Raw genomic sequence first — 27415 nt, 5'->3', positions numbered from 1 at the left:
GTCGACCAATGATAGTATCCATAGAATAAACAGGTCTGTACTTGTTGACCAATGATAGTATCCATAGAACAAACAGGTCTCTACATATCGACCAATGATAGTATCCATAGAATAAACAGGTCTGTACATGTCGACCAATGATAGTCGACGCTTTAAAATAATTCAAATATTGTACTTGCGTTAAATGCATCAACGAGATATACGGGAAAAAACCGGAGCATATTAGAAATGCTGGAACGAATACATCATTCATGAGTAAATGTTAACGCAACATGAGTCAATCAATATCAGTTTCAAAGTACTATATCTAGTTCATTTGAACATATCAAACACACGGAATTTGTAAATAAATATATATATAAAAATCTCAAAATTTCCTGCGATTAGGCCCGATTAAAGAAGTTCAATTAACATGTTCTCTTTTAATTCTTTTTTAATAAGATATGATGTATTCACTTGATAATCCGTAAAAACGGATAACTGATTATTTGAACATTCATGGTAACGTAAACTCTCAGTTTTAGTTTGATAGCAATGGAGTGCCATTCTGTGAAGTGGTTCAATTCCAGCTTGACTTCTGTAAAATTCAGAGAATCTCTAACGAATTACAGAGTATATTGCATTTGTTTGATGTACAATTCATATCATTTCTTATTTTAAATGGGGTTTTCATACTTGAAAACAAACGAATTACACCCAACAATCATAAATACACTTTGCCATACTAAAATTTATATTAATTTTGTCTCCAAATTTTGAGTTTCATAGCATACGAATACGATTCTTTGGTTGTCTTTTGCAATTAAAAACAATGAATATTTGACAGGGCGTTGACCAGAACAATAGATACACGTGAATACAACGACACAAGCATATATGACCATTATATTACCAATAAACAATTGTAAACATTAAAGTGTACAGGATGATTCACCAGGGTTGTTGCAATGTACACACGAAAGGGTCCAGTTGTGATTGTGATTCCTAGAAGGCTTAATTGGTTGAGTACGTGAAATTAGTTTGGCCCGTTCTATCCGTTCTTACACGTGCAAATTCATACGTAATGACAACGTATGGAACATGATATCAGGTGCTATTGCAATGAACCATGTATGTACATGGGGTACAGAGTTACATGGGGTACAGAGTTACATGGGGTACAGAGTTACATAGGGAACATAGTTACATGGGCTACAGAGTTACATGGGGTACAGAGTTACATAGGGAACATATTTACATGGGCTACAGAGTTACATGGGGTACAGAGTTACATAGGGTACATAGTTACATGGGCTACAGAGTTACATGGGCTACAGAGTTACATGGGGTAAAGAGTTACATGGGCTACAGAGTTACATGGGCTACAGAGTTACATGGGGTACATAGTTATATGGGCTACAGAGTTACATGGGCTACAGAGTTACATAGGGTACATAGTTACATGGGCTACAGAGTTACATAGGGAACATAGTTACATGGGCTACAGAGTTACATAGGGTACAGATTTACATGGGGTACAGAGTTACATGGGCTACAGAGTTACATGGGGTAAAGAGTTACATGGGCTACAGAGTTACACAGAGTAGAGAGTAACATGGGATACAGAGTTACATGGGGTTATAGTTACATGGGGTACAGAGTTACATAGGGTACATAGTTACATGGGGCACAGAGTTACATGGGCTACAGAGTTACATAGGGGACATAGTTACATGGGGTACAAAGTTACATAGGGAAAATAGTTACATGGGCTACAGAGTTACATGGGTTACAGAGTTACATGGGGTAAAGAGTTACATGGGGTACAGAGTTACATAGGGAACATAGTTACATGGGCTACAGAGTTACATGGGGTACAGAGTTCACATGGCACAGAGTTGCATAGGGTACATAGTTACATGGGGTACAGAGTTACATGGGCTACAGATTTAAATAGGGTACAGAGTTACATGGGGTACATAGTTACATGGGGTACATAGTTACATGGGGTACAGAGTTACATAGGGTACATAGTTACATGGGGTACAGAGTTACATGGGGTACAGAGTTACATGGGGTACAGAGTTACATGGGGTACAGAGTTACATGGGGTAAAGAGTTACATGGGCAACAGAGTTCACAGGACACAGAGTTACATAGGGTACATAGTTACATGGGGTACAGAGTTACATGGGCTACACATTTACATAGGGTACAGAGTTACATAGGGTACAGAGTTACATGGGCTACAGATTTACATAGGGTACAGAGTTACATGGGGTACATAGTTACATGGGGTACATAGTTGCATGGGGTACAGAGTTCACAGGACACAGAGTTACATAGGGTACATAGTTACATGGGGTACAGAGTTACATGGGGTACAGAGTTACATGGGCTACATATTTACATAGGGTACAGAGTTACATGGGGTACATAGTTACATGGGGTACAGAGTTACATAGGGTACATAGTTACATAGGGTACAGAGTTACATAGGGAACAGAGTTACATGGGGTACATAGTTACATGGGGTACATATTTACATGGGGTACAGAGTTACATGGGGTACATAGTTACATGGGGCACAGAGTTACATGGGCTACAGATTTACATAGGGTACAGAGTTACATGGGGTACATAGTTACATAGGGTACAGAGTTACATAGGGTACAGAGTTACATGGGGTACAGAGTTACATGGGGTACAGAGTTACATAGGGTACATAGTTACATGGGCTACATAGTTACATGGGCTACAGAGTTACATAGGGTACATATTTACATGGGCTAAAGAGTTACATGGGGTACATAGTTACATGGGGTACAGAGTTACATAGAGTACATAGTTACATGGGCTACATAGTTACATAGGGTACTGAGTTGCATAGGGTACAGAGTTACATGGGCTACATAGTTACATGGGGTACAAAGTTACATGGGGTACAGAGTTACATAGGGTACATAGTTACATGGGCTACATAGTTACATAGGGTACTGAGTTGCATAGGGTACAGAGTTACATGGGCTACATAGTTACATGGGGTACAAAGCTACATGGGGTACAGAGTTACATAGGGTTCATAGTTACATGGGCTACATAGTTACATGGGGTACTGAGTTGCATAGGGTACAGAGTTACATGGGCTGCATAGTTGCATGGGGTACAAAGTTACATGGGGTACAGAGTTACATAGGGTACAGAGTTACATAGGGTATAGTTACATGGGCTACAGAGTTACATGGGGTAAAGAGTTACATGGGCTACAGAGTTACATAGGGAACATAGTTACATGGGCTACATAGTTACATGGGGTACAAAGTTACATGGGGTACAGAGTTACATAGTGTACATAGTTACATGGGCTACATAGTTACATAGGGTACAGAGTTACATGGGGTACAGAATAACATGGGGTACATAGTTACATGGGGTACAGAGTTACATGGGCTACAGAGTTACATAGGGTACATAGTTACATGGGGTACATCGTTAAACTTGGTACATAATGCACGGGGTACACAGATACATAGGATAGAGTTTTACGTAGGGTACATAATAACATAGGGTACAACGTTACATGGGGTTATAGTTACATAGGGTACATAATAACATGGGGTACATAGTTACATTTGGAACAACGTAACATGGGGTACATAGTTACATGGGGTACAGAGTTACATAGAGTTACATGGGGTACAGTGTTACATAGGGTACAGAGTTTCATAGGGTACATAGTTACATTGGGAACAACGTAACATGGTGTACATAGTTACATGGGGTACAGAGTTACATAGGGTACAACGTTACATGGGGTTATAGTTACATAGGGTACATAATTACATGGGGTACAGAGTTACATAGGGTACATAGTTACATGGGGTACATCGTTAAACTTGGTACATAGTGCATGGGGTACACACATACATAGGATAGTTTTACGTAGGGTTTATAATAACATAGGGTACAACGTTACATGGGGTTATAGTTACATAGGGTACATAATAACATGGGGTACATAGTTACATTTGGAACAACATAACATGGGTTACATAGTTACATGGGGTACATAGTTACATGGGGTACAGAGTTACATAGGGTACAGAGTTACATAGGGTACATAGTTACATGGGGTACATCGTTAAACTTGGTACATAGTGCATGGGGTACACAGATACATAGGATAGTTTTACGTAGGGTTTATAATAACATAGGGTACAACGTTACATGGGGTTATGGTTACATAGGGTACGGTTAGATTGGGTACATATGCACATGGGGTAAATAGTTACATAGTGTAAAAAGTTACATGGGGTACATAGTTACATGGGATACATTTGTACATTCGGAACATAGTTACATGGGGTACATAGTTACATGAGATACATTTGTACATTTGGAACAGAGTTACATGAGGTACAGATCAGAAGGAATAGATGGGCAGAACAACTGTACATACAATCATCTGCAGCGTTATACAACAATACCTATATGTGATATATCAGAGTGTTATACAACAATACCTATATGTGATATATCGGAGTGAAATACAACAATACCTATATGTGATATATCGGAGTGTTATACAACAATACCTATATGTGATATATCGGAGTGTAATACAACAATACCTATATGTGATATATCAGAGTGTTATACAACAATACCTATATGTGATGTATCGGAGTGTTATACAACAATACCTATATGTGATATATCGGAGTGTTATACAACAATACCTATATGTGATTTATCGCAGCGTTATACAACAATGTGTTTTTTACAACAAACTATATTTTTACACGATCGTCGCCTACAAGGACAGGTTATCTAAAGGGGAGGACGGTACCTTTTATCTTTCGGTGTTTGACTGATCGTTTCCGGCACTTTCATGCTTAAAATTCTACGGGAGCTTTAATCTACAAAGGTTCATTTACGATATTGTCAACACGACCACCTATATAACGATTGTCAACACACAACTATATAATGATTGTCAACACGACAACATTTATAATTATTCTCAACACGACAACATTAATAATGATTGTCAACACGACAACATTTATAATTATTGTCTACACGACAACCTTTATAATGATTGTTTATACGACAACCTTTATAATGATTGTCAACACGACAACATTTATCGTGATTGTAAACACGACAACATCTATCGTGATTGTTAACACACACCCCTTGACTCTACACGGACCTACTGGAGTTTAAACGTAGAAACGCTTGCTGATAGTGTGGAAACAGCTACTCCTTATTGGTAGGATTTGTGCGTTGTACATCCATTTTTATCTGTATTTGATTTGTTGGCAATAGAATATATTTAACATAGACCTATTGATATGTCTAGATCATTTGTTGCAAGTGTTCAAGTCAATATCATTCTTTACCGTCCGCTGCCATTCAGTATGAGCACTAGACCCGGCGTACGTGTAGTACTGTATAATCAACGTGTGTTCTGTAGCGACCGTACACGTATGGCGATGATCCATGAAGCTTAGCAGTGTAAAATACACTGTTTCCCGGAATTCAATACAAGTTGATCAACAATTCTTTGAAAGTTTCAGACGTAATTTCTATCTATAGAGAACAGCATGTATGCACTTGGCAGAGTATTCGAGCTAAGCGAGGATATCATTGTAGTTACAGATACAGAAGCAGACGACTGGATTATTCTAGTAGCTGGGTTTGGGATTTCCCACCTGGGATTTCCTCTTCCACTTTCCACTTGGTTCGAGGTATCTGCATCAGAGGTATGTACACACATAAATTGTTGTGGTATGGTCATGTTAGGTTGACGAGCGGTGTTTTAGGGAGTATTAATATAGTGCTAAGGCTTGCGACATTTTGTGTATAATCAGATTTGGACATATGTGTTACGTCTGGCTTGTTACGTCTGGCTTGTTATGTCTTTATCGGCTACACAGCTTAGTAATCAAGTACAAAAACATAACGACAGCCACTCATATGTGCACAGGAGGGATCTTATATCCATGAGTTTTATCTGTCATTTCGTTGTTATTTACAGTACCATGATACAGTAAACCCGAGGTATCTATAGCCGTAATGTCATCTGCCTGTTCTCTTACAAGTTTACAATATTGTATGGTCTGTTTACTATACATTCTCTAGAATGAGGAGAGTTGGTGGTCTGCATTTAATATGTATTTGTGCTATTTTATTAATTGCTTGTAACTTGCCATCAAATCATATTTGTCATTACATATGAGTTGAATTGTAAACATGTGTGTCATAGTCCTGCATATACACTACATGAACTCGTTTTTCTATAAGGCCATTGTTCGATCTTGTTAGGTACCTGTTAAACCTATTTTAGGACACAAACAAATTGTACAGGATATCTGTTGTAACACGCCTTTACGCGGACTTACGTGTATTCATATTGTTCAACTGCCAGAACCTGCCAACACAACTATCACGTCGATGGAGTCCACGCATTGTTGTGTTAAACAGAAATCTGATATACGGGGGTTAATTTGGGAGTAGGAATTCTATATTATTCTTAAAGCAGACAAGCTAATACACGACATTTATTTCACTACAGTGAGTAAAAATATTATATCTAGGTATACTTGAACAGGGTATATTTTTTTCTGAATGTTATTATTAAATATCCCGAATGCTGTGTTTAACATGGTTTGGTGAGAACACAGCATGTTGTATGGTGACTGAGAACACAGCATGTTGTATGGTGGCTACCACATACACAAGGTGGTTTCTTCTCGTATATACTTTGATTCAATCATATATACAAATGTTACAACATGTGATACATACATACGTCCAAATCCAATTACAAGAGTACATCTATTAGAGATTGACATACAATTATAAATAATGAAGTAGTACATGGATACAATTTTACTATATAGTACATTAATCTTTAGAAACATGTTTCAAAATAGTTTGAAAAGAGTAAATCATAGTTCATTTTCTAACTAATTATTTCAGTTTTAAAGTTCCATTTAATTTTAATTTTGTCCCTTTTCTTAGTAATGTAAGAGTACAGACCAACCTCTTCTAAAAAATGTAGTAGGATAAATATAATTTACCCATGGAAAAAGACGGAGTAGTCTCCCTTTGCTTACAATAGTAGATGAAAAACTTCAAGAGCAGCAATAAAAAAATTGTTCACATACACAAGTTTGTGGCAATTATTTTCTTCATTTCATACTAAATGTTGTGTCTGTATCTAGTCATCACACTGGAAATCGGGGCCCATATCTTGTTAAGGCGTTCAGGGGAAGCTTTGAGTGAAATCACTGAGTTTCTTCACTGTCTTTGTTAGATGTCGCCAATATACAAGAATGGCAATAACTTAACAATATAATATTTATTACTGTGTAAGGTTTAATGCTCTCTTATACATTTATCTGTGATTTGTAAGGGAGTTCTCTCCTTTAAAACGTAGGAGCGTTATTTAAGGAGAATCGTTTCATCATTGGATCATTTGTTACATTCACGTATGTCTATCATGAAGTACGTCCAGATCAGTTGATAAAAGATATTCTCTATTTTTGTTAGTGTGAAGGAGGAAACCTGTCCGATAGTATGTAGGCTTTAAACGAACGTGTGTCAACTCATGTAGGCTTAACACAAAGGTTTGTCAACTCGTGTAGACTTAAAACAAAAGTGTGTCAACTCATGTAGACTTAACACAAAGGTTTGTCAACTCGTGTAGACTTAAAATAAAGCTGTGTCAACTCATGTAGACTTAACACAAAGGTTTGTCAACTCGTGTAGACTTAAAACAAAGCTGTGTCAACTCATGTAGACTTAACACAAAGGTTTGTCAACTCGTGTAGACTTAAAACAAAGCTGTGTCAACTCATGTAGACTTAACACAAAGGTTTGTCAACTCGTGTAGACTTAAAACAAAGCTGTGTCAACTCATGTAGACTTAACACAAAGGTTTGTCAACTCGTGTAGACTTAAAACAAAGCTGTGTCAACTCATGTAGACTTAACACAAAGGTTTGTCAACTCGTGTAGACTTAAAACAAAGCTGTGTCAACTCATGTAGACTTAACACAAAGGTTTGTCAACTCGTGTAGACTTAAAACAAAGCTGTGTCAACTCATGTAGACTTAACACAAAGGTTTGTCAACTCATGTAGGCTTCAAACAAAGGTTTGTCAACTCATGTAGACTTAAAACAAAGGTTTGTCAACTCATGTAGTCTTAAAACAAAGGTGTGTCAACTCATGTAGGCTTTAAACAAAGGTTTGTCAACTCATGTAGACTTAACACAAAGGTTTGTCAACTCATGTTAGGTTAACACAAAGGTGTATCAACTGATGTAGGCTTAACACAAAGGTTTGTCAACCCATGTAGGCTTAAAACAAAAGTGTCAACTCATTTAGACTTAAAACAAAGCTGTGTCAACTCATGTAGTCTTAAAACAAAGGTTTGTCAACTCATGTAGGCTTAACACAAAGGTTTGTCAACTCATGTAGGCTTAAAACAAAGGCGTGTCAACTCATGTAGGCTTAAAACAAAAGTGTGTCAACTCATTTAGACTTAAAATAAAGGTGTGTCAACTCATTAGTCTTAAAACAAAGGTTTGTCAACTCATGTAGTTTTCAAAACAAAGGTTTGTCAACTCATGTAGGCTTAACACAAAGGTGTTTCAACTGATGTAGGCTTAACACAAAGGTGTGTCAACTCATGTAGGCTTCAAACAAAGGTGTTTCAACTCATGTAGGCTTCAAACAAAGGTGTGTAAACTCATGTAGGCTTCAAACAAAGCTGTGTCAACTCATGTAGGCTTAACACAAAGGTGTGTCAACTCATGTAGGCTTCAAACAAAGGTTTGTCAACTCATGTAGGCTTAAAACAAAGGTTTGTCAACTCATGTAGGCTTCAAACAAAGCTGTGTCAGCTCATGTAGGCTTAACACAAAGGTGTGTCAACTCAGGTAGGCTTAACACAAAGGTGTGTCAACTCATGTAGGCTTAAAACAAAACTGTGTCAACTCATTTAGGCTTAACACAAAGATGTGTCAACTCATGTAGGCATAACACAAAGGTGTGTCAACTCAGGTAGGCTTAAAACAAAGGTGTTTCAACTGATGTAGGCTTAAAACAAAGGTTTGTCAACTCATGAAGGCTTAAAACAAAAGTGTGTCAACTCATGTAGGCTTCAAACAAAGGTGTGTAAACTCATGTAGGCTTCAAACAAAGCTGTGTCAACTCATGTAGGCTTCCAACAAAGGTGTGTCAACTCATGTAGTCTTAAAACAAAAGTGTGTCAACTCATGTAGGCTTAAAACAAAGCTGTGTCAGCTCATGTAGGCTTAACACAAAGGTGTGTCAACTCAGGTAGGCTTAAAACAAAGGTGTTTCAACTGATGTAGGCTTAAAACAAAGGTTTGTCAACTCATGTAGGCTTTACACAAAGGTGTTTCAACTGATGTAGGCTTAACACAAAGGTGTGTCAACTCATGTAGGCTTAAAACAAAACTGTGTCAACTCATTTAGGCTTAACACAAAGATGTGTCAACTCATGTATGCATAACACAAAGGGGCGTCAACTCAGGTAGGCTTAAAACAAAGGTGTTTCAACTGATGTAGGCTTAAAACAAAGGTTTGTCAACTCATGTAGGCTTAAAACAATGCTGTGTCAACTCATGTAGGCTTAAAACAAAACTGTGTCAACTCATTTAGGCTTAACACAAAGATGTGTCAACTCATGTAGGCTTAACACAAAGGTTTGTCAACTCATGTAGGCTTAACACAAAGGTTTGTCAACTCATATAGGCTTAAAACAAAGGTGTGTCAACTCATGAAGGCTTAAAACGAAGCTGTGTTAACTCATGTAGGCTTCAAACAAATGTTTGTCAACTCATGTAGGCTTAAAACAAAACTGTGTCAACTCATTTAGGCTTAACACAAAGATGTGTCAACTCATGTAGGCATAACACAAAGGTGTGTCAACTCAGGTAGGCTTAACACAAAGGTGTGTCAACTCATTTAGACTTAAAACAAAGCTGTGTCAACTCATGTAGTCTTAAAACAAAAGTGTGTCAACTCATGTAGGCTTAAAACAAAACTGTGACAACTCATTTAGGCTTAACACAAAGATGTGTCAACTCATGTAGGCATAACACAAAGGTGTGTCAACTCAGGTAGGCTTAAAACAAAGGTGTTTCAACTGATGTAGGCTTAACACAAAGGTGTGTCAACTCATGTAGGCTTAAAACAAAGCTGTGTCAGCTCATGTAGGCTTAACACAAAGGTGTGTCAACTCAGGTAGGCTTAAAACAAAGGTGTTTCAACTGATGTAGGCTTAACACAAAGGTGTGTCAACTCATTTAGACTTAAAACAAAGCTGTGTCAACTCATGTAGACTTAACACAAAGGTGTGTCAACTCATAGAGGCTTAAAACAAAGATTTGTCAACTCATGTAGACTTAAAACAAAGGTTTGTCAACTCATGTAGTTTTAAAACAAAGGTTTGTCAACTCATGTAGTTTTAAAACAAAGGTTTGTCAACTCATGTAGGCTTTACACAAAGGTGTTTCAACTGATGTAGGCTTAAAACAAAGGTTTGTCAACTCATGAAGGCTTAAAACAAAAGTGTGTCAACTCATGTAGGCTTCAAACAAATGTGTTTCCACTCATGTAGGCTTCAAACAAAGGTGTGTCAACTCATGTAGTCTTAAAACAAAGGTTTGTCAACTCATGTAGTTTTAAAACAAAGGTTTGTCAACTCATGTAGGCTTTACACAAAGGTGTTTCAACTGATGTAGGCTTAAAACAAAGGTTTGTCAACTCATGAAGGCTTAAAACAAAAGTGTGTCAACTCATTTAGACTTGAAATAAAGGTGTGTCAACTCATTAGTCTTAAAACAAAGGTTTGTCAACTCATGTAGGCTTCAAACAAAGGTGTGTCAACTCATGTAGACTTAAAACAAAACTGTGTCAACTCATTTAGGCTTAACACAAAGATGTGTCACCTCATGTAGGCATAACACAAAGGTGTGTCAACTCAGGTAGGCTTAACACAAAGGTGTGTCAACTCATTTAGACTTAAAACAAAGCTGTGTCAACTCATGTAGACTTAACACAAAGGTGTGTCAACTCATAGAGGCTTAAAACAAAGATTTGTCAACTCATGTAGACTTAAAACAAAAGTGTGTCAACTCATTTAGACTGAAAACAAAGCTGTGTCAACTCATGTAGGCTTCCAACAAAGGTGTGTCAACTCATGTAGTCTTAAAACAAAAGTGTGTCAACTCATGTAGGCTTCAAACAAAGGTGTGTAAACTAATGTAGGCTTCAAACAAAGCTGTGTCAACTCATGTAGGCTTAACACAAAGATGCGTCAACTCATGTAGGCTTAACACAAAGGTTTGTCAACTCATATAGGCTTAAAACAAAGGTGTGTCAACTCATGAAGGCTTAAAACGAAGCTGTGTTAACTCATGTAGGCTTCAAACAAATGTTTGTCAACTCATGTAGGCTTAAAACAATGCTGTGTCAACTCATGTAGGCTTAAAACAAAGCTGTGTCAACTCATGTAGGATTCAAACAAAGGTGTGTCAACTCATGTAGTCTTAAAACAAAAGTGTGTCAACTCATGTAGGCTTAAAACAAAAGTTTGTCAACTCATGTAGGCTTAAAATAAAGGTGTTTCAACTCATGAAGGCTTAAAACAAAAGTGTGTCAACTCATTTAGACTTGAAATAAAGGTGTGTCAACTCATTAGTCTTAAAACAAAGGTTTGTCAACTCATGTAGGCTTCAAACAAAGGTGTGTCAACTCATGTAGTGTTAAAACAAAAGTGTGTCAACTCATGTAGGCTTAAAACAAAAGTACATCAACTGATGTAGGCTTAAAACAAAGGTTTGTCAACTCATGTAGGCTTCAAACAAAGGTGTGTAAACTCATGTAGGCTTCACACAAAGCTGTGTCAACTCATGTAGGCTTAACACAAAGGTTTGTCAACTCATATAGGCTTAAAACAAAGGTGTGTCAACTCATGTTGGCTTCAAACAAAGGTTTGTCAACTCATGTCGGCTTAAAACAAAAGTTTGTCAACTCATGTAGGCTTAAAATAAAGGTGTTTCAACTCATGAAGGCTTAAAACAAAAGTGTGTCAACTCATTTAGACTTAAAACAAAGCTGTGTCAACTCATGTAGGCTTCCAACAAAGGTGTGTCAACTCATGTAGTCTTAAAACAAAAGTGTGTCAACTCATGTAGGCTTCAAACAAATGTGTTTCCACTCATGTAGGCTTCAAACAAAGGTGTGTAAACTAATGTAGGCTTCAAACAAAGCTGTGTCAACTCATGTAGGCTTAAAACAAAAGTACATCAACTGATGTAGGCTTAAAACAAAAGTTTGTCAACTCATGTAGGCTTAAAATAAAGGTGTTTCAACTCATGTAGGCTTAAAACAAAAGTGTGTCAACTCATGTAGGCTTCAAACAAAGGTTTGTCAACTCATGTAGGCTTAAAACAAAGGTTTGTCAACTCATGTAGGCTTAAAACAAAGGTGTTTCAACTCATGTAGGCTTAAAACAAAAGTGTCAACTCATTTAGGCTGAAAACAAAGGTGTATCAACTCATATAGGCTTAAAACAAAGCTGTGTCAACTCATTAGTTTAGCGTTAGTTAATATGTTTATTGTTGCCTTAGATGTATCTATAACGGCTTGGCAAATGTGTATTTAATAAAAAAAAATCAATATGAGTATATAAAGCTCTTCATCACATGTATCATAATATAAACCGACTTCAAGATATAACATCAAATTGTATACAAATATATTTAAGTTTAAATAACATCCTGCTCTCGCTAAGTATGACTTTATTACACCAGAGCGGTACAGTTCGTTCCTATTTCAATACTTGTTAATAACATCTTACAATTGCAGTTGATGCAAAAGAGGGCTCTTTAAATCAGACGAATATGGCAAAGTTTTTCATCAATAGAACGACCATAGACACTAGGAGTTTATTGGTTTTGTTTACAAACAACACTAGAAATAAAAAATAAAAACATGCTAATATATGTTAGTGAGCTGCATTAAGACTTTTTTTTCAAAATTTGTAATACTCCTTTAAAAAATATTTTGTTTCACATGAAATAATAAAAGACTTAATTTCACTATAGTTGATTGTAACAACACTCCAGCCTCCCCTGCATATGGCGGTAACATGCTAAAGAGACCTAGTCAAGTATGATACAGAACAGAGTACACCTCCCAACAACTGATATGGCCCACTGCGATGGCCGTGGTGATGGAGTAGAAAGTTCAACGACACAACAGATTGGAAACCCGGTAGAGCATGACAAAGATGCATCCAAAACATATCAGGTGAATAAAACTGATGAAATAACTAGTGTTGGGGACAAAAGTTGGATAGTGTTGCAAGCGGAAGACATTACTGCAGAAAAAGATCAAAGTAATTCATATCAATGTTTCATAGGAAGCAATGAGGACTACTCGTTAGGAGAGTGTCTCCTAACACAAAACAGTACACAAGGATTGCCCTCGTCAGAATTAAACGCTATGCCCTATCCGTTTATAGATAGTGAAGTAACAGATGTGAAGGAAGTGATAGGCACAGCTAGTGGACAACATCATAATGTGCTTGCTCCCAGTGACCTGAGCTCGTCCCGTGGATCTGTGTCTGTGTGCTCAACACAACCTGACTACTACTGTAAGTACGTTCAACGAAGCAGTGTCTCACTATTCTGTTACTCTGTTTTCAAGGTTTTAATTCAAATGGATTTAGAATATAAGTCATATATGTAGAACAGTATTGTGTAGGAGAGAATTATCATTGTCAGGCCAATGGCCAGAGAGTTTGAAAGTTTATCAGAGCACTTGCTACCCGAGCTTCAGTTAATTGTGATATGTTTATATATCCTTACAAGTATGCTAATGTTATTTAATACCTTTACACTGTCGGCTGTAAATGCCTGTATACCTTGACAGTAGGAGTAATGCAGACAACAGAGGTTGTACCCACGGGATGATTGGTTCCATCTTAGTCTGCTGTTTTTCTTGAGTATTTTTGTTCTTGAACCGTGCAAATCGTTCTTATTTTTTATCGTTGTGTCCACTACATTATTGTCATTATATTATACAATACAGAAAGAAAGGCTGACTGGGTGAACCATTCCCCCGTCTATCTGGGTTACTTCTGTATGAACTAGGTATCATGTTATAGTATATTGTATCGTTTATTACTTCTTTTTGTCACAATAATTACACAAGATATACTTATTAAAATAATTTGTCTTTCATCTTTTATAAGGCACTTACTCGTGTTTTCCTTTCAGGCGATGTGTGCGAATTAATAGATTTAGCGCTCCCTTCCCAGGATTCTATCGACTTCTGGAGAAAAGTACCACGCAAGGGTTTGGATGAGACCGGCTGTCATATCAAGGTAATCCCGTACAGACATAGATAGTAAAACAGTAATTAACACATCTTTGTACCATTTGCTATTATTTCTTCAATTGGAGTGTTAAATTAAAATCTTAGAATCGGCATGACAATATCGTTTCTAAAGAAACTCATGTAATATGATTTCAGTTCCTGGAAAAATTCATTGTAACTTTGAAAGAATTTTCAAAAGCCGAAAAATTACTTGCTGATACCAAAGTCATTAATCTGCTGAAAAGGCTACTAAAGGTCGACCTAGCAGGTAAGTGTTACAAAGTTACTTGTTGTAGTCTAACACTCGTCAGGATAAACTCATCAGGAAAGTTTCATAATCAACCTTATAATTACATTGTAAATTGAAATCTAACCCGATATCGGATGTTTTCTGTGTTTTGTTCTTGGCGGAATAATGCGACAGTCGTAGTCACTTGGTGGGTTATCACTTTGGGTTTTTTTAAGATGACTTTCCAGCATCTCATTGATTATGAAAAAACTCTTTAAGAAACAAATCACATGTCAAACGTTTGTATGCTTATGATTTGAATACATTATTTATGAGGGTTCCTTCTGTCTTTCTTTTTGTTGATGCTGTGTTTCATATGATATAATGTATTGTTTTCTAAAAATACTTCATGTCGCAAACTTGAAATGCGTTTGTAAATATATGTAACTTATGGAAACTCTTTTATAGATCAGCAGATGAGTCTTTTGTTAGTCCTCCAGGGCGTGTTAGTCATCCAGGGCGTATTAGTCCTCCAGGGCTTGTTAGTCCTCCAGGGCTTGTTAGTTCTCCAGGGCGTATTAGTCCTCCAGGGCTTGTTAGTCCTCCAGGGCGTATTAGTCATCCAGGGCTTGTTAGTCATCCAGGGCTTGTTAGTCCTCCAGGGCATGTTATTCCTCCAGGGCGTATTAGTCCTCCAGGGCTTGTTAGTCCTCCAGGGCTTGTTAGTTCTCCAGGGCGTATTAGTCCTCCAGGGCTTGTTAGTCCTCCAGGGCGTATTAGTCCTCCAGGGCTTGTTAGTCCTCCAGGGCTTGTTAGTCCCCCAGTGCTTACTAGTCCTCCAGGTCGTATTAGTCCTCCAGGGCTTGAAACTCTACCTCTTAATATCTAATTTTATTTTGACAAAAAATGTCAGCTCATTTCCAGACTCCATAACAAACGTGACAACTGAATTACCACGAACGTGAAGTTTTTTTCCAATCATAGAGTTTATATGTTCAATTCAATTAGTTTATTCTGTAAGCCTTACGACTTATAACATACAAAACACAATATTAATACATAATTACAGGTTAAACAGAGTAATGATGTACAGGAGAGTGATAATTGTATATATACGTATCTCATACACACACACACACACACACACACACACACGAGAATGTGATAATACTATACTGACTGAGAGCGCTTCTTAAAAGCAAATATTATATATTTACCAAGATTACACAAATCTTTTACATTATTAGCACTGAGCAATTGAACATGTTTAAATACACTGGGACGACTAAAATAATGTTGATGCCCTTCTCCAAAGTGTGTTCTTAGTATCAAGCTCACATGTGATTTACCAAAACCTACTTTTATTATAAGGAGTTACCATAGTCATAGTTGATTCACTAGTCAATGCCTCCTCTTTAGCTGTATCGCTCTTCCCTTTTCACTATCCGTTTTAGGAACCATAAGATCATGGTATTCGACAAGTTGGCAGTTTAGGTGTTGACTATCAGAGTTGAAAATATATGCCATTGACAGAAAAGTAAGGTCATTTAAGTGTTTTTAAAATGTTTTAATCTTTTAGCGGCTCCATTTCAAGTTCAAGAAGGTCTTAGCCTTCATAATATGTAAATCAGGAGGTACATGTAGCTTTGTTAGAGAGGTAAAAAGATTGTAACAATAAATTACCCAGACCACCATTCGAATTCACAGGGGTAAATATGTCAAAATTTGCCTGGTACTTTAAGTAGCTTTGTTCAAACATTGGAGGATATTACTAAACTTGACCTTGAAACACTTAAGCCTAATGTTTTTGTTTGTGTCTATTATAGATGAAACAGCAGTGGTTGAGTATAAGAACTTTGCACGTCTAGTGAAATATTTAGGACCAGTGAGGCCCAATGATTGTGTCATGGTTCAACAGGTCAGTACGTAGTCGTATATATCACAATGTAAGTACTTTGGTTCTGTTCGTGGCTTAACATCCTGGGTGGCAAGGGAGACAATGCCGACAAAACAGGTAGAACAGAAAAAGGCAGATATATCAACACATTCCTCCTCAATCTGCAGGGGGTCTACTCTAGTTAGCATGCAGTGGTATTGAGGTCGATTCTTTTCTCGAACCGACCATGGACTCAGTGGTACTTAGTTTAAATAAATGGTACATAAGCACATAGGTGATTCTAACTAGTTGATTTGTTTTTAAACGTAAATGTCTTAATTACATACGAAAAAACATTTTTGTTATTTGCACGTGTATATTATTTATATTTCAAATATAATGTTTCAAAACTTTTCTGTGTTGTGCTATCGAAGTTATAAATCAGCTTATTACCGCTTTATTGAACGACATTTGAGTGAACGGGTTCAAACTAACTGTGAACAACCAAACCTTTCAGATTAGATGTATCAAGGAGGCCAGCATAGCGAAGGATAGACGTAGTAAAGAAAAAATAAGGTAAACAGTCCAAGTATTTATTTTTACAGCTTTTATTCAAAATTCTAAAAAGCATAATCTTTTATCAGCAAAACTTACCAGATAATTGCACGGATAAAAACCAACCCAAGCTGTCACTAAATTTAAGATCAGGGCGTATTGTATTGACTGTCTTTTCATCATAAATACATCAAATAGTTTACTGGTTTTAATATTATGTATCTATTTCAATCACATCAAAATCAAACTATAGTTAGTAATCTGTTCACAGCGGTTCATGATATCAAAAGCCAACTATGCTTAACTCTTTTATTCTGTTCGCAATTTATAAAACGTCAAGTTCTATTCCTGTAGAGGAAATCGGTATCTTGTGAAATATGTTAACTTATAACTTCAGGTAAATTAAGTATAATCGAGGGTAAACCCAGTGGCTACAGTAGTGAAGTACTAATTGACTATAACCCACTTGCTACATTTTACATGATATAGAATGCTGCCAAACTTTTGTCGTCGTCGGTGTTTTGTTCATTTAGTCTAACTTGTCTTGGAGCTGATATATGGGCGGTACGTCTGTCGTCAACATTTCTGTTCAAAGTTTTACTTTTAACGATATTACAATCAAGGAGTAGGAGTTGTGTTCCTTTTCTTCTGATCTTAAAACGAAATGAATGTGTTGTTATTCTACTGGGTTTTTATTGCCCCACAACATTTTTTATATACTGTCAGAGTCGGGGCCTATATTTGATGTGCTTACAAAACTTGTCCCAAGACTCTCATTCATTCCTTCATTTTTCACAATAGTCTAGTGGTAGGACTCCGGGCTCATGACCGAAGGGTTGCAGGTTCGAGTCACGGCACGACACTACCTTTTTAAAATCCTTTACTCCGCTTTGTTCTATTCTACTCAGATGTAAATGAGTACATGGTTGGGCAGTGCTTGAATTGTTGAATGCTAGCTGTGAGCGCCGTAATGGCAGCACCGGCTATATGCTCCCCATGAAGTCGAGAAAGATATTGGCTGGTTGCAAAGGCCATATAACCACGAATAATAATTTGTGAACCGCTTTGAGACGACCTTTGACCTAGGTTGTGATATAACGGTATATAAGAACCTCGAATTATTTTTTATTTCTTTTCCTTAATTTAAGAATTCTGACACAAATTTGCTCACACTTCCAGGGAGCATTCCCATGTTTTGCTGGGGCTAACATTGACCGGATTTCCACTTCTCCCCGTATGTTTGGACCATAGTCTTGCTTCGATGGTGGTCTATTTTCTTCTGCACACTCTTTCCTTAAAGTATCCATTACTCTTTCTTTTACTATATAGTAACCTTTATCGTAATCAGTATAATTTTATCTGATTTACCTTGGCTTACCCTGTCAATTATGTGTTTGACATTAATTATCAATGTTCTGTTAGGGGCCGCGGTGGCCAAGTGGTTATAGTGACATTCTGCTACCGCTAGCCCTCCACCACGTGGTCGCGGGCTCGAGGCCTACGTGGGGCAGTCGCCAGGTGCTGGCCGTAGGTCGGTGGTTTTTCTCCGGGAATTCCGTAAATAAATTGCATCATTTATAACGCTTGCATTTCCAATGATTTTTTTTTTTATTAAATAGTGATATACAACGAACACCTACCTTAATTTCTATAAGGATCACACTAGATTTCTGAGAAGAGACAAATTCAAACTTAACTAGATAGGCTCGATTTTGATATGGCAGTATGGCCACTTAGACACTTAATAATTACCTGTTAAAGCAAACTGGTCACTTCATATATGATGATTTATTCTCTGATGTCACTTATTTACATCGCCAGCCGTGTGTTTAGGTTAGAATAAAGGGAGATAATAAAATCCCTCAGTCCTATGCAGTATTCATATGTTATTATTGACTTCTTTTTTGTTGACAGCTGGTTCGCCGGTGAGATGTCAAGAAAAGAAGCAGAAGGCCTGCTAAATGAGAAGAGCCCCGGGACCTATCTCGTCAGGTAGCAAATGTGAATCCAACCACGGTATCTCAGCATTGGTTTCATGCTCTTTATACTTTACTTTAATAAGTTTCAGAAAAAAGGACATTTCATAGAAATATAGAGAAAGGACCAACCTTGCACAATTTGATATAATTCCAGTTTAGATACGCTATTTTTTCAGATAACTCTATCATTAATTGTAATCCGTCTTAGGTCATTTATATGACTATTGCAAAAAACAATTCTTCATGAATGGTGCGGTTGATGTTTTGGTATTGTTATGTCGATAGCAGTTACATCAACATTTGCTGCACTTTTTGTGAGAAATGAAAAATATTATGAGTGTTTAGACACCAGTAATTATGGATTCGATTTTGAGGCATAATCCTATTTATTTGCATCAAGGAATGTACCTAGTGAGGTTTATATCTAGATCCGTCAGATGGCTGTTTTAATTTCTTCATACAGCCGCAGCGTCCATACGATAGGCCATGGTTTATTGTCGTATTTATGAGAACACAAACTTTCACCTGGTAGTCATTGTCGATTTTAAGAGAACACAAACGTTCACCTGGTAGTTATTGTCGTATTTATGAGAACACAAACTTCCACCTGGTAGTTATTGTCGTATTTATGAGAACACAAACTTCCACCTGGTAGTTATTGTCGTATTTATGAGAACACAAACTTCCACCTGGTAGTTATTGTCGTATTTATGAGAACACAAACTTTCACCTGGTAGTTATTGTCGTATTTATGAGAACACAAACTTTCACCTGGTAGTTATTGTCGTATTTATGAGAACACAAACTTTCACCTGGTAGTTATTGTCGTATTTATGAGAACACAAACTTTCACCTGGTAGTTATTGTCGTATTTATGAGAACACAAACTTTCACCTGGTAGTTATTGTCGTATTTATGAGAACACAAACTTTCACCTGGTAGTTATTGTCGTATTTATGAGAACACAAACTTTCACCTGGTAGTTATTGTCGTATTTATGAGAACACAAACTTTCACCTGGTAGTTATTGTCGTATTTATGAGAACACAAACTTTCACCTGGTAGTTATTGTCGTATTTATGAGAACACAAACTTTCACCTGGTAGTTATTGTCGTATTTATGAGAACACAAACTTTCACCTGGTAGTTATTGTCGTATTTATGAGAACACAAACTTTCACCTGGTAGTTATTGTCGTATTTATGAGAACACAAACTTTCACCTGGTAGTTATTGTCGTATTTATGAGAACACAAACTTTCACCTGGTAGTTATTGTCGTATTTATGAGAACACAAACTTTCACCTGGTAGTTATTGTCGTATTTATGAGAACACAAACTTTCACCTGGTAGTTATTGTCGTATTTATGAGAACACAAACTTTCACCTGGTAGTTATTGTCGTATTTATGAGAACACAAACTTTCACCTGGTAGTTATTGTCGTATTTATGAGAACACAAACTTTCACCTGGTAGTTATTGTCGTATTTATGAGAACACAAACTTTCACCTGGTAGTTATTGTCGTATTTATGAGAACACAAACTTTCACCTGGTAGTTATTGTCGTATTTATGAGAACACAAACTTTCACCTGGTAGTTATTGTCGTATTTATGAGAACACAAACTTTCACCTGGTAGTTATTGTCGTATTTATGAGAACACAAACTTTCACCTGGTAGTTATTGTCGTATTTATGAGAACACAAACTTTCACCTGGTAGTTATTGTCGTATTTATGAGAACACAAACTTTCACCTGGTAGTTATTGTCGTATTTATGAGAACACAAACTTTCACCTGGTAGTTATTGTCGTATTTATGAGAACACAAACTTTCACCTGGTAGTTATTGTCGTATTTATGAGAACACAAACTTTCACCTGGTAGTTATTGTCGTATTTATGAGAACACAAACTTTCACCTGGTAGTTATTGTCGTATTTATGAGAACACAAACTTTCACCTGGTAGTTATTGTCGTATTTATGAGAACACAAACTTTCACCTGGTAGTTATTGTCGTATTTATGAGAACACAAACTTTCACCTGGTAGTTATTGTCGTATTTATGAGAACACAAACTTTCACCTGGTAGTTATTGTCGTATTTATGAGAACACAAACTTTCACCTGGTAGTTATTGTCGTATTTATGAGAACACAAACTTTCACCTGGTAGTTATTGTCGTATTTATGAGAACACAAACTTTCACCTGGTAGTTATTGTCGTATTTATGAGAACACAAACTTTCACCTGGTAGTTATTGTCGTATTTATGAGAACACAAACTTTCACCTGGTAGTTATTGTCGTATTTATGAGAACACAAACTTTCACCTGGTAGTTATTGTCGTATTTATGAGAACACAAACTTTCACCTGGTAGTTATTGTCGTATTTATGAGAACACAAACTTTCACCTGGTAGTTATTGTCGTATTTATGAGAACACAAACTTTCACCTGGTAGTTATTGTCGTATTTATGAGAACACAAACTTTCACCTGGTAGTTATTGTCGTATTTATGAGAACACAAACTTTCACCTGGTAGTTATTGTCGTATTTATGAGAACACAAACTTTCACCTGGTAGTTATTGTCGTATTTATGAGAACACAAACTTTCACCTGGTAGTTATTGTCGTATTTATGAGAACACAAACTTTCACCTGGTAGTTATTGTCGTATTTATGAGAACACAAACTTTCACCTGGTAGTTATTGTCGTATTTATGAGAACACAAACTTTCACCTGGTAGTTATTGTCGTATTTATGAGAACACAAACTTTCACCTGGTAGTTATTGTCGTATTTATGAGAACACAAACTTTCACCTGGTAGTTATTGTCGTATTTATGAGAACACAAACTTTCACCTGGTAGTTATTGTCGTATTTATGAGAACACAAACTTCCACCTGGTAGTTATTGTCGTATTTATGAGAACACAAACTTCCACCTGGTAGTTATTGTCGTATTTATGAGAACACACAAACTTCCACCTGGTAGTTATTGTCGTATTTTTGAGAACACAAACTTTCACCTGGTAGTTATTGTCGTATTTATGAGAACACAAACTTTCACCTGGTAATTATTGTCGTATTTATGAGAAAACAAACATTCACCTGGTAGTTATTGTCGTATTTATGAGAACACAAACTTTCACCTGGTAGTTATTGTCTTATTTAATCATTATTTTTATTTCCAGAATGAGCCAGACCGTTGTTGGTGCTTTTGTTATATCAGTAAAACACGGGGATAGTGTAGTGCACGTGGAGGTGTCAGTAAGTAAACAAACGTCACATGATAATTACATAGTAACATGTGGCGCTAATGGCACATTTATAGAGGCACATTCACATGATAATTACATCGTAACATGTGGCGCTAATGGCACATTTATAGACACACATTCACATGATAATTCCATAGTAAAATGTGGCGCTAATGGCACATTTATTGAGGCACATTCACATGATAATTACATCGTAAAATGTGGCGCTAATGGCACATTTATAGAGGAACATTCACATGATAATTACATAGTAAAATATGGCGCTAATGTCACATTTATAGAGGCACATTCACATGAAATTTACATAGTAACATGTGGCGCTAATGGCACATTTATAGAGGCACATTCACATGACAATTACATCGTAACATGTGGCGCTAATGGCACATTTATAGAGGCACATTCACATGATATTTACATAGTAACATGTAGCGCTAATGGCACATTTATAGAGACACATTCACATGATAATTACCTAGTAAAATGTGGCGCTTATGGCACATTTATAGAGACACATTGATATGATAATTTCACAATAATACACCTGGCGCTATCGGCACATTCATAGTGACGTATTTACATGATAATTACATAATGCAACACGTGGCGCTAAAACACAGAGAATCTTAATGCATCCAATAACAAACCAAACTAAGTGGCGCTCTCAGCGTAGATACAGTGTGACATGTTGTTATACAAAATGTTTCACTCTGTGACAGATACCAAAAGGAATATTTGTCGCATTTCGAAAATACCACATTTAGTTTTGACCAATCAAAATGGTACTTGATACTCACGACATTCGAATCCATGTATTTTCTGCTCAAATGTACATGGAGCGACGACATATATTTTGGATAAGTCTTTACACGAAAGCAATTTGCTAACTACAGCATTGTTCACAGTTTCGTCAGTAAATTTTACCATATAAAAGTATAAAGAAATAGTTTGTTTAACCCATTCCAAATTGAATACAGTTGTGTTGTCAAGAATGACGCCATTAGAATATGGCATCATAAATTGCGCTATTAAACCCCAAATAATATTTCGTCGTTATAGGTAGTATGAAATGCAATAAACAGACAATAACATAGTTTTCCCGTTTTGATCCCTTTAAATCAATACACGATACGAATTGCCACGGTAAAAGTGTCTAGTTAAACCAGTCGGACAATTATACGTACTGACATGGATGAACCAGTCGGACAAATATACGTACTGACATGGATGAACCAGACGGACAAATATACGTACTGACATGGATGAACCAGACGTACAAATATACGTACTGACATGGATGAACCAGACGTACAAATATACGTACTGACATGGATGAACCAGACGTACAAATATACGTACTGACATGGATGAACCAGACGTACAAATATACGTACTGACATGGATGAACCAGACGTACAAATATACGTACTGACATGGATGAACCAGACGTACAAATATACGTACTGACATGGATGAACCAGACGTACAAATATACGTACTGACATGGATGAACCAGACGTACAAATATACGTACTGACATGGATGAACCAGACGTACAAATATACGTACTGACATGGATGAACCAGACGTACAAATATACGTACTGACATGGATGAACCAGACGTACAAATATACGTACTGACATGGATGAACCAGACGTACAAATATACGTACTGACATGGATGAACCAGACGTACAAATATACGTACTGACATGGATGAACCAGACGTACAAATATACGTACTGACATGGATGAACCAGACGTACAAATATACGTACTGACATGGATGAACCAGACGTACAAATATACGTACTGACATGGATGAACCAGACGTACAAATATACGTACTGACATGGATGAACCAGACGTACAAATATACGTACTGACATGGATGAACCAGACGTACAAATATACGTACTGACATGGATGAACCAGACGTACAAATATACGTACTGACATGGATGAACCAGACGTACAAATATACGTACTGACATGGATGAACCAGACGTACAAATATACGTACTGACATGGATGAACCAGACGTACAAATATACGTACTGACATGGATGAACCAGACGTACAAATATACGTACTGACATGGATGAACCAGACGTACAAATATACGTACTGACATGGATGAACCAGACGGACATATAAACGTACTGACAAAGAAGAACCAGCTGGGCGGATGTACTAAGGAACAGGAAATGGATATACAAGCTGAAGTGATGTTCGTAATGACATAGACAAACCAGTTAGACGGATGTTCATCAAGACGTAAACAGCATCTAAAATGAAAATATGGGTATTTCATTTTTTGATTTTGATTTTGGGGAAAATATCTGCAGACCTATCAGTATTTAAGCTTACGACTTTCGGATAATCATTTTGAATTCCTTAACTTGTAGTTATATTTAAGATTGTTTATTTCATGACAATATGAATGATCTTTTCCAGGGCGATTACAGAAATGCTATAACCACAGCCACGTATAACGCCCGGCTTAGTCTCAATGGTAATACATACACTAGTCTCGTGGAGGCCGTAAACTCGCTGAGGACTAATCCTCTAAAGATCATTGAGGACGCCGAGGAGGAAGATAGAGATAGTGTGGGAGAGGATGACGGGCACGGGGGAGAGAGGAATGAGATAGGAGAGCGGAGTAGTGATGACATTTTTTGTAGGTTCTGCTGTCCAGACTTACCCCTTAATGGTGTCATATCTGGGTATAAAAAGACACCATCTCGACGCTGAGAACAATGCTGCAGGTTATACGGAATAAAACAAGGATTAGTCTTAAAAAACTCAACTATACAAACTGGTGTTGCTTCAGGATTTGACTAGATAGTTAATGTTACGTATTTACGTTCTGACCAGAATATTTCATGATATAGCCTCAGAATAGTTGTATTACGGTAAAAAGATAATGAAATAGTTCCGACACAAACTTATAATAGAGATGGTTAAAAGTTTGGTAATGACCTAGTCGTTACCTGTGTGGATTTAGATGGTCCTTTTGGTTTGGTCTGTATGGTGATGACTTAGTCGTGACCTGTGTGGATTAAGATGGATCTTTTGGTTTGGTTTGTATGGTGATGACCTAGCCGTGACCTGTGTGGATTAATTTTTACACTGTGATGTATTTATCCGCGCGCTAACTGTTTGAAATTGACAATTTGCTTTATAAACGTTCTCTTTTGTCGTTATATGTTTAGTTTTGATGTTGTTAGATATTTGATGTTGTAGATAAAATGTAATCTACATTGTGAATTACGTTGTAATCTATGTAAGGACGGATTACGTTTTTACGCGGAAGCATTCAAATGTAGCTTAAGTAGTGAAGAGGTCATATCGTTTGAGCCCAAGGCGGGATACTTGTAGTTTTTAGCAAATTTGAATAGGTTTTTTTCGAACTAAAAGGTGCGAAAAAAAATCAATTACCAGTAACTGAGCTTACGCCTCGGTTGGGATTTTGTTACATAATCTTAACCCTCGACTGAGATAACCCGATCTCGCTCAGTTACAGATAATAGATTTTATTAGTCTTGATTTGTGGATTTGAAGGCCTTTTTGCTTGGGCCAGTGGGGATTTGAAGAGTCTTACTAAGGCCTTCAATCATCACTTTATCGTCCTGGAATTGATCGAGGATTTCTCATTGTGTTATTGCCAAGGAGGGTTTACTCCTCTCTTGGTCGAGTCGATTTACAAATCATTCTACTTCACACGAATTCTCTTGTTTTTTTACACTTAATTACGGCATTTAATCTGTATGTGATAAGATTGCATAAAAATCCCTGTCTTACGTCCATATTTATTTATCGTGGTCATCATGACAATTTGCTATGAATTCATTATTAAGTTGCATACTCAATCCATGTCTTCAATAAACTATAAACTTAATATAATATGCCTTTACATATACTTGTTTCCTATGTCAAGAAACGTCTCTACTAAAGATGTTTCCAAATAGTTTCTTTCTTTACGTGTTCGATGTCTCAAATGTAAAAACATGCATGTTTCTTAATTCAATCTCACGTTTCTACATAGTTTACTCTTCGCTTATGTAGGTTACCTATTAAAATAAATTGTCACATATAGATGTTGCCTACAACAGATACAAGGTATTACTCTAACGATTTATTTGCCCATATATGCAATGTGTATTGATTGTCGTCTCCGCGATAGCTAGAAAATGTTATAGCGACGAATGTGCTTAGGGCCGACAAAGCTTTATCCCATAGCGTTAACAGTCATTCTTACCTCTTTAGCAATATATCTTTGACAAAAAACGCACAGGTTCAACTAGTGTTATTAAATTCTTTGACATTAATGAACATTACAATATAGTTTAGCATAAACCTACCAGGTCAGGATCAGCAGATCAATTAATAATCAGATTTGATCGAATTTTGTACTCCTATATGTGTATTGTTTGTTCTCAGGACCTGTTAGTACTGGTTTTGTCGTCCACTGAATTACTCACTACATTGCAGTTAAATGTCTTCATATATGTTTATACGTAATAATTAAACAAAACAGTTGGTTTTTCATCAATGTTGTACAAATCGTTTTATTCCATACTATTGATATTCAAATGTTTAAACCCCACAGTATTAGAACAACTGTTTGGCTTAAATTCTATGATTTGTATTTATATTGTATCAAAATGTAACGCCATGTCATTGCTTGTCTCGACATCTTGATGTTAATGCGATTGAATCGTAAGTTGGAATTCGATAGCAGAATCATGGCATCATAATTATACCATGCGTTTATACATTGTATTTGAATCTCATGTGCAATATGAACTATTTTAAATGTTGGTAGTGCGCGGAATGACATGCCGGTGACCAGATGTTGGATGTCCTTAGAATGAATGTGTGATATTGGAAAGTATGAAAAAAAAGTTAGTTAGTTGCATACTCCACTTTGTAGTGTCCGGATGTGAAGGTGTGAGGGAAATCTTGAGAGGCGGAGAGAGATATTGTCATACCGATTGTCTGGTGTCCGGGACAAAGGTATGAGAGAATGGTTGAGATCGTAAGAGATAGTTGTATGCCCCAGTGGTTTTTGTTCCGGGGTTGAAGG

At 36.8% G+C, this 27415-nt stretch overlaps 1 protein-coding gene across 2 annotated transcripts; it reads left to right on the top strand.

The window, feature by feature from the left end:
* The first annotated feature begins 5202 nt into the window (after window positions 1–5202).
* LOC110462585 lies at window positions 5203–25671 on the top strand. Of its 2 annotated transcripts, XM_021516596.1 has the most exons (10): window positions 5203–5254; window positions 5638–5747; window positions 13131–13681; window positions 14307–14413; window positions 14563–14674; window positions 16462–16553; window positions 17029–17087; window positions 18981–19058; window positions 22239–22314; window positions 24784–25671. In XM_021516596.1, the coding sequence occupies exons 3-10, from the start codon at window positions 13198–13200 to the stop codon at window positions 25078–25080; spliced, it is 1305 nt and encodes a 434-aa protein (XP_021372271.1). In that variant the 5' UTR covers window positions 5203–5254; window positions 5638–5747; window positions 13131–13197; the 3' UTR covers window positions 25081–25671. The 2 variants fall into 2 exon arrangements, with proteins under 2 accessions (XP_021372271.1, XP_021372270.1); XM_021516595.1 differs by lacking the exon at window positions 5203–5254 and having other exon boundaries at window positions 5322–5747.
* The last annotated feature ends 1744 nt before the right edge of the window (window positions 25672–27415 follow it).

The sequence above is a fragment of the Mizuhopecten yessoensis genome, unplaced genomic scaffold (assembly GCF_002113885.1).
Source record: "Mizuhopecten yessoensis strain PY_sf001 unplaced genomic scaffold, ASM211388v2 scaffold10809, whole genome shotgun sequence".
Taxonomy (NCBI): domain Eukaryota; kingdom Metazoa; phylum Mollusca; class Bivalvia; order Pectinida; family Pectinidae; genus Mizuhopecten; species Mizuhopecten yessoensis.
The sequence above is the reverse complement of the archived record's forward strand: the minus strand, read 5'-3'. Positions and strand labels throughout refer to the sequence as shown.

What these genes read in the sequence shown, in the direction of transcription:
- LOC110462585 (XM_021516596.1), top strand. Translation starts at nt 13,198, where the DNA reads ATGATACAGAACAGAGTACACCTCCCAACAACTGATATGGCCCACTGC. An exon ending in CGTAGTAAAGAAAAAATAAG is followed by an intron (nt 17,088 to 18,980) that starts GTAAACAGTCCA and finishes TTTTGTTGACAG; the next exon opens with CTGGTTCGCCGGTGAGATGT. An exon ending in CCCGGGACCTATCTCGTCAG is followed by an intron (nt 19,059 to 22,238) that starts GTAGCAAATGTG and finishes TTTTATTTCCAG; the next exon opens with AATGAGCCAGACCGTTGTTG.